Below are 8,369 nucleotides of genomic sequence, written 5' to 3' on the forward strand. Positions count from 1 at the left end.
GACTTTTCTTTCTTTTTTTTTTTGCCGGTCACGGGGCCTGAACTCTGGGCCTGGGCGCTGTCCCTCAGCTCTTCAGCTCAAGGCTAGTGCTCTACCACTGGAGCCACAGCGCCACTTCCGGCTTTTTCTGTTTATGTGGTGCTAAGGAATCGAACCCAGAGCCTCATGCTTGCAAGACATGCACTCTACCGCTGAGCTACCTTCCCAGCCCCCAAATCCTGACTTTTCTATGCTCAGCTTTCCCACTGTCTATTTGATGCTAAGCAAATCACATGACCCCCCCCCCCAGCCTTAGCTTCTTTTTGTATAAAATGTGGAAACTGAACATGGTAATGATTTTCTAGGCCCTCCTAGAATTACAGCACCTAGAAGGAAAACAGCTAAAGAATGAAAAAATAAATTAAGCTTAGAGTTAAGAGAATGTAACTCTGTCCCCGTATAAATAGTAACGTCTTTATTTTCCAAGAAGGAAAATGCTTGAGGGCATCTGGCTTCAGGAGGCAAGGCTGACTGCAGTGCCATCAATAGCTGAGCAAGAACAGCTAGTGAAGCAGGAAGGTGTTAAGAAAGCCTTGGATCAGAAAGAATAAAAAAGACTTGACCTTGCTTGGGCAATCAAGGATTACAACACAAAAGAAATCATCTGAAAAGCATAAACTGGGCCAAGAATATAAAAACCAAGGGCAAAAGAAGATGCTCCTAAGACACAGATATGATAGCATACATGATCAAAAAGAAAAAGACCGAAGAGCACACTTCATTGTTTTCTTTGCATCCTAAACTAATGGGGGTGGAGAGATGTAAATACATGCAGTATCTTGAAAGTAGCAGCAGCTGATTTCCAACAATGGAAAAAACAGTGCAGTATTCTTATCTTGTGAAATAAAAGATGAGAGTAGGGCACATTCTGGGTGGCAACATTCTAGACCCTTTAGCCACTAGAACCTCCCTTATATGATTTGGGGCAAAAAATAAAATGGTTTCTTTCCTTAAACTCCTGGATAGATGCCTTGACAGACTCAGCACAGATAGATCACTGCAGTCTGTGGTTTGTAAATTCCATTTTTTCTCTTGCCTGCCAGATCAACAACAAAAAGCACTATGCTTGGGAGACTCAAGACAGATGCCTTCCTTTCTCCTTTCTCCTTCTATCCCTAACTTAACAACCTATCAATCAAACCAAAGGCAAGGGAGCAGGCAGGAGCCTGAGTGTTCTGTCTTGTTTATTCCTCTCCTAACATCCCCTCCCCCATTTCTTCACTTGGCAGAAAGTATGAGGCAGGAGTGTTCAACAATTCAGGGCAGGAACAGTTGCTAAGAGCCATCTCTGGTCTTCCCTAGAACTCAGAAACAGCAGTGAGCCCTGCCAGAGAAGTGTGGTAGAATTAAAGTGGATTCCATGAAGAGAAATCCACATCCTCAGCTTGACAGAAAATTTCCTCAGCAACACAGCCTGAGATGCTTACCGTGATGAAAGAGAAGGCGCCTGAGATACATAATTTGAATATTCAAATTTCCCTCATTAGCTAGTACTCAACTTTTAACAAGTCCTGTTCCCTATTTGCAAGGGAGGGTTGGGGGCACTCTTCTTAAGACACGTTTCGAATTTTATGAGGTTCTCCTCTTAATGAGTTCCTAGTTTAGAGTATACAATTCCAGATTGCATCAAAACATCTGTTTTGCTGTTCTGGTTCTGTGGGTTGTCCTTGCAAAGGAACATTCCAAACCAGTTAGGCCACAGGCAAGCCTACATTTCAGAGAAAAATTTTAAGATTTTTTCAAAGACTTTGCTTATAAAACTATTAATACTAATCATCAACACTAAGAACCTACTATGTACAATATCTGGGGCTCTGGGGGAGCCCTTTTTTCTCAAAAGCTACAGCTCCACTGTAAGTCTCCTTTTCCCTTTTTCTTTCTTTTTTTTTTTAATGGGGGAAGGGGGAGGTTTTGTTGGGCATTGAAGGCCTCATACATGCTAAGCAAGATTCTAGCACTGAGCTACATCCCCCCCCCCACACACACAGTCCTCTTCCTTTCATCTTACCTCTTGCTCTCCCTTCCATTCCACAAATGTTTTTTCCCTGCACAGTATTTTCATCTCCTAGCAACTTCCAAACATTTACTTAAATATAAGACAATATGGTAATGCACCCTAGAATCAGTGTGTCCAAAGGGACTGAGTACAGGGAAGGAATTAAGAAAAATCAGGCTCTTACTTATAGTAACACCTAACTGCATATAAAATTTTCTGCTTCTCAAAGCACTTGCCAGATATTTTGTCTACCTTTTATCTCTCCTTTTATTACTTTGTTTTCTGTCTTTCCAGCATCTAAAACCTATAGCTTTGTCTTTCCAGTACGTCAAACTTAAAGCAAAGCTACATGATTAAGAGGCAAAACTTCCCAGCACTAAAGTGTATTCTTCGCTAAGTATTCTGCATCTCACTTATAATGTGAAGGGCAGCTACCTAACCAGTCACTGCATCTATGGGAGAAAAAATAGGTTCCATTTGCTTCTCTGAGATAATCATGGACATTTAGACTTAAATCCAATATGAAGCTAAGCTAAAGCTAATCCTTTCACCCACAGACTACAACTGGGTTTAGAAGATTACAACCTAAGTAGTCTAAAGGAGAAAAAATTGAAGACTACCATCTGATGTGCTTTTTAGCACAGGAAGAACAATGATTATGAACATAAATATATGGCAAAAGTTTCCGGAAGCCAGATGTAGGGAACAATCTAATGAATCTGGAACAGAAGCAAGAACTCCTGGTACTCCTAGGCCTCTTTAAAAGAGTATTATCCATCTGCACCCCAGAGAAAATGGCAAATCACAGCCAGCACAGAATGAACCATGCCAGTAACCAGCTGGAACCTGACTCTACTGAGGTGGACTACAGCATCTGCCACCGAAACACAGACAGCCTCTCTGGCAGCTGCCACTGGTGAAGGGGAATGAGCCATTGTGTTATTAGTGCAAGAAATTCACAGCCCCGTTACCAGAGATGCCCAGATGTTGCTAAAAGCTACAGATGTGCCAGAGGCAAAGACCAAAATACCTACAGCAATGAAAGCATGAGCTACTGCTAAAATCTAGGCACTGAGAGGGTACCACCACCCCAACATACACATACAGCCTTTATTTATTAACACTTACATATGGAAATAAGTATTCCCTGCTGCAGCTGATGTAATTACAGAGAAATCAATTTATTCTGACTACATCTGCTAAGATCAGCTAAATACAGGGTGAGCAGAGCAGAAAAATCAAGAGCCACTAAACAGTTCATCACAGGGCCAGCTGCTTTGGAGGAAATCATAAGCTGTTGAATTTAAGGCAACCTGAGCTGACCGGAGACTCATACCTACTCTGCTAAAGCCTGGTGAGTTCTATTTCCTGAGACATCAATGAAGATTATCTTCCCAGAGGAGGGACTTGGTCCTAACCTTTCCTGGGGCTACAGGCACCAACCCTTCCTTAGTCAAGCAGAAGACAGGGCATCATTACACTATTTGGCAGCTATAAAACCACCAGGAGACTTTGATTTCCAACAGTTGCAGGAGATAGCTGGCAAAGAGCTACACTTTCATGGGCCAAAGAATCTAGTCTAGGCCAAATTTTCATAGTCACAGAAGAAACTATAACCTGAGTACTTCACATTATAGTTAGTACCTCCCACCCCTTGTTTACCAGCCCTGAAACCATATCCCTTTGCTCTTTGGTAGCCACCAATAAACACTTGATAAATATGCCATGAAAATTAACCCTTTTTTCTGCTAGATACCCAGCATTATCATTTATCCCAATAAGAACAGCACTCAACTTACACATGTATCAAAAAAAAAAAGCCAATTAAACTTATCAACTCTTGTAATTCTGATGACAAAATGTCAGCCAAGCTGGAAACTATGCCAGCCTCTGGCAGCAAGTGTCTAAGGTGGGTCAATAACAAAGTAGAAGAACATTCATTCTACCAAGTAGCTGCCCCCAACAAGGGATATCCTATGCCAAAATGTCCAGGCTTGCTGCAAATGAGTCTGTAGGGAATCCTCTAATTTGGAACAAAACTACATTATCATTACCAGCTGCTCTGACCTTATAACTGGTCATTACCCACAAAGTAATGAGCCTCCCACAGTGTGCACAGTATTTGGCAGTTGGTCCAGGGCAGTTCTGTCTGGCAGTGGGCAGCCAGATCTGGCCACCTCTTACCTTTTCAGACTTGACTTTCTTTAGCGGGCGACACTCATTCTCCCCTTCCTCTTGCTCCGGTTTAGCTCCCAAAGGATTGAGCGCTGCTCCAGGCTCAATAGCTATACTCCCAAGCGGCTCCACAGCTCCTGTATCCACCCCTGCACTTGCATCATACTGACCACCCCGTCCTCCCAAAGAAACTGGCTGGAGGACCCCAGAATCCTTTTCTGAACAAGTCCCCACTCCTTCGCTTCTCTCCTTCTTGCTCTTAGAAGAGCTGTTCTCCTTTTCCTTTTTGGAGCCGGCTACACTGCGGGATGTCTTAGCCGCCTTCTCTGCGCCCTTGGGAGCAATAGTAGCAACCAGGCCTCCTGCATTGGCACCATCTCCTGAGCGTCCCTGCACCTCTTTCTTGCTAGCTGCCCCCTCACTTGGAGTGAACAAGGAAGTCCCTGGAGTGGGTTTGCTAGTGTCTTTGCCACTCTTATTCCTTTTGGATTTTGATTTGCCTTCCTTCCCTTGAGGACCTGGCACTGGGGTCACAAACTTGATGTTGTCTGGTAGTGTGGCCACAGCATTGGGAGCCGGTATCCCCACCTCCTTTGAGCCTGACATTTCCAGTTTCTGCTGGTCCTTTTCCAGATCGGCGTCCAGGTCAATGATGAGATTCCCTACTCCAATGTCCCATTCATCCCCACTGTCGTATGTCTCAACCGGGTTTGCATCCACTCCTTTCCCTCCGGAGGCTCCACTGCTCAAGGACATCTTAGAGTCAACGTCCCACCTCAAGATTCAAGGCTCTTCCTTGCCCCCAGCTTTCCTATTTTCAGCTTCAGCTATGTTCTCAGACCTGCCACCTTGGTCAGTACATGCCCAGCGGACAACATCATTGCTGGAAAAAGAAAATTTAAAAAGCTGTTAAAGGAAACAATACAGGCAAGAAGATAGCCTGAAATAAACTCCCACACAAAACAGACTCTTCTTCCTCTGTGGCTGGCACCTCACAGTGGACAAGACAAACAGGTTCAACTGTATTTTTAACATTGTCACATTGGATCCAGGGAAAAATTAATTCCCACACCATCTCCCCAGGGGAGGGTACAATGGTTCCAACTGCCCAGAGATTTAGGTGGTCAGTTTCAACTAGGAATCCTTGAAAGTTAGTTTCCCCATCCTGAAAACCTTGATTTCTATTATCTCTACCAGCTGATAATCCTAGTTCAGTCAGTACAAACCCTGGCATATAGCAGATTCTAACTATAGTGCAAGTTTGCTCACAACTCCCTTTGCCCTGCTTCTGGAATTATCAGAGTCAGAATGTGACCTAGCAAAAGCTTCAATAGCTCTCTACTAATAGAACATTCCCCTGTTAAAAATGGTATAAACTGATATTCTTACATTGAGGAGAAAAGCTTTATGATTAAGTTAAAGCTTTATGATTAAGTAAAAGAGAAAAGCAAGAAGAACTGGTGAAAATCCATTTCAGGACAGGGGCAAAGGCAGAAACTAGAGAAATAATTCTCGGACTCACTTATCTCCTAAGGCCAGAAGTTATACCTACTTGACTTATCAACTCCAGGGTACAAATAAGGCAGGGTTCAACCTTTTTTCACCTTCCACTAAAACTTATAATAGAGGAAAAAAAAGGTTACCCTATCAAAAAAAACAGAACACGCTGGACATCGGTGGCTCACACCTATAATCCTAGAGACAGATCTAAGGATTGTAGTTCAAAGCCAACCCAGGCAGAAAAGTCCATAAGACTCTTATCTCTAATAAACCACCAGAAAACCAGAAGTGGTGCTGTGTCTCAAGTGGTAGAGTGCTAGCCTTGAGCTGAAGAGCTGAAGAACAGCACCCAGCACAGAGTTCAAGACCCATGACTGACCAAAAAAACCCAAAACCAAAACCAAACAAAAACAGAACATCACAAAAACCTACCACCAGGATGTAGGATAATTCTCCACTTTCATATATAAATAAAATTGATGGCACTATACAAATACCAGGACTCCATCACATGGAACAGGGATTGGCTTAAAAAGGAGGCAAAGGGCTGGGAAGCTGGCTCAGTGGTAGAGCGCTTGCCTTGCATGCATGAGGCCCTGGGTTCTATTTCTCAGCACCATATAAGCAGAAACAGCTGGAAGTAGCCCTGTAGCTCAAGTGGTAGAGCACTAGCCTTGAGCTGAAGAGCTGAGAGACAGTACCTAGGCCCAGAGTTCAGGCCCCACAACCAACCAAAAAAAAAAAAAAAAAGGGAGACAAGGGAGTATTAATACGGCCTGGCTCCTGAGTCATGAGGCTTAGGAAGCATACTGCCTGAAAAACCTGACAGCCAGGTGGCCAGTGGCTCAAACCTACAATCCTAGCTTCTCAGGAGGCTAAGAATTGCAGTTTGAAGCCAGCCTGGGGAGGAAAGACCCAGAGACTCCAATTAATCACAGAAAAAGCCGGAAGTAAGTGGTGTTGTGGCTCTAGTGGTACAATGCTGGCCTTAAGCAAAAGGAGCTTAGGGCAAGAGTTCAAGGACAGCGCCCAGGCCCAGAGCTTAAGCCTCAGGACTGGCCAGAGAGAAAGAAAAACTTGACAGTCAACAAACAGCATCCAAGATAAAGCATATTGCATCCAAGATAAAGCCTAAGAGTTTCAGTTTTACTAATGCCTTTGTATATTATCTTTCTACACTCATTTAGAAAATAAACTTCTGTAAGATAATTGAGTTGAAAGAACAAACTAGTGGTGTCAAAATGTATCCTGCCAAGTGGCTAACAGGTAATTGCTACAGGTACTACAGACAAGACAAATTGTGCTTTTTCACCTACTCCCTCAAAATAGTGTCAATAAACCAGAGTGCTGGGGCAAGGAGAGTAGAATTGAACAAATGAATGCCTTGCTAACAATTGGGATTTAAGAGAGGAAAGTATGCACATTAATTTGTAACTTAGTGTAGATTTGAGAATAAAATACACCCAAAGCTCAATACAAAGCTTACTGTCAATGGAACAATCTACCATTTATTAGCAAATGTGAAATCTACCTAGATCTTCCTTACAGGATGAGTAAGAAGTTGGGGGGGAGGAGGGGGAGAGACAAGATGTAGGAACAATGAAAAAAAATAAAATAAAAACATAAAACATTGCCAAGCTTGGATGGCCTTGAGTCAGGAGGCTGAGATCTGAGAATGGAGATTTGAAGACAGCCCAGACTGGCAAATGGGCAAGATTCTCCAATTAACCAGCAAAAAGCCAAAGTGGAGTGTGACTCAAGGGGCAGAGCCTATCAGTCAAGAGTGAAAAAGCCAAATATGTGTTCAAAGCCTTGACTTCAAGTCCCAGTACTGGTGAGAAAGAAAAACAAAACATTACCCACAAAAACAAGGAAACATGGGCTGGGAAGGTGGCTCAGTGGTAGAGCGCTTGCCTTGCATGCATGAGGCCCTGGGTTCAATTCCTCAGCACCACATAAGCAAAAAGAAAAAAAGCCGGAAATGGCACTGTGGCTCAAGTGGTAGAGCGCTAGCCTTGAGCTGAAGAGCTGAGGGACAGCGCCCAGGCCCAGAGTTCAGGCCCCACGACCGGACCCAAAAAAAACAAAACAAAAACAAAAAATAAGGAAACATAATCCCTGAAGAGCCAGGATGGTCAAGATTCTTAAATTTACAATGAATTGTTTGGAATTCTCAATTAGAAGCCAAGAACACCTGGATTCCAAGAGTGACCATTTGAAGGGGGTAGGGGCTCCTCATACCTTTAATGCTAGCTAGTCAGGAGGCTGAAATCTGAGAATCACAGTTTGAAGCCAGCCCTGACAGGTAAAGTCCAGGCAGGAAAGTACATGCGACTCTTTCCTCCAGTTAAGTACCAAAATGTCAATTAACTAACAAAATGGAGCTGTGCCTCAAGTGGTAGAATGCCAGCCTTGAGCAGAAAAAGCTAAGGGACAGTATCCAGGCTATAAGTTCAAGCCCTAGTATCCCCACCCAACCCCCACAAAGAAGCCATTTGAATTTTAAAAATTTATTGTGTACTATGTGACAGGAATTGAACTAGATGCTAGGAATACAACAACAAATAAAACATGAATTAGGAAGGGCAGCATGGTATTGAAAATAATTCTTTGAGTGGCTTAAAGCATTTCTAAGACAGAAATGTTAAACTGTATATAG

The 8,369-nt window shown here is 43.2% G+C and overlaps 1 protein-coding gene across 1 annotated transcript in view; it reads right to left on the reverse strand.

Annotated features, from left to right (window-relative positions):
- Znf609 (zinc finger protein 609) overlaps positions 1-5,088 on the reverse strand; it is a 135,161-nt gene extending 130,073 nt beyond the window's left edge. Inside the window, exon 1 of the mRNA XM_013009897.1 lies at positions 4,220-5,088. Within this exon, the coding sequence (XP_012865351.1) occupies positions 4,220-4,966 (747 nt within the window). The 5' untranslated portion in view covers positions 4,967-5,088. The remainder of the gene's footprint in view (positions 1-4,219) is intronic.
- Positions 5,089-8,369: the final 3,281 nt, after the last annotated feature.

The sequence above is a fragment of the Dipodomys ordii genome, unplaced genomic scaffold, assembly GCF_000151885.1.
Source record: "Dipodomys ordii isolate 6190 unplaced genomic scaffold, Dord_2.0 Scaffold11, whole genome shotgun sequence".
NCBI classification, from domain to species: Eukaryota; Metazoa; Chordata; class Mammalia; order Rodentia; family Heteromyidae; genus Dipodomys; species Dipodomys ordii.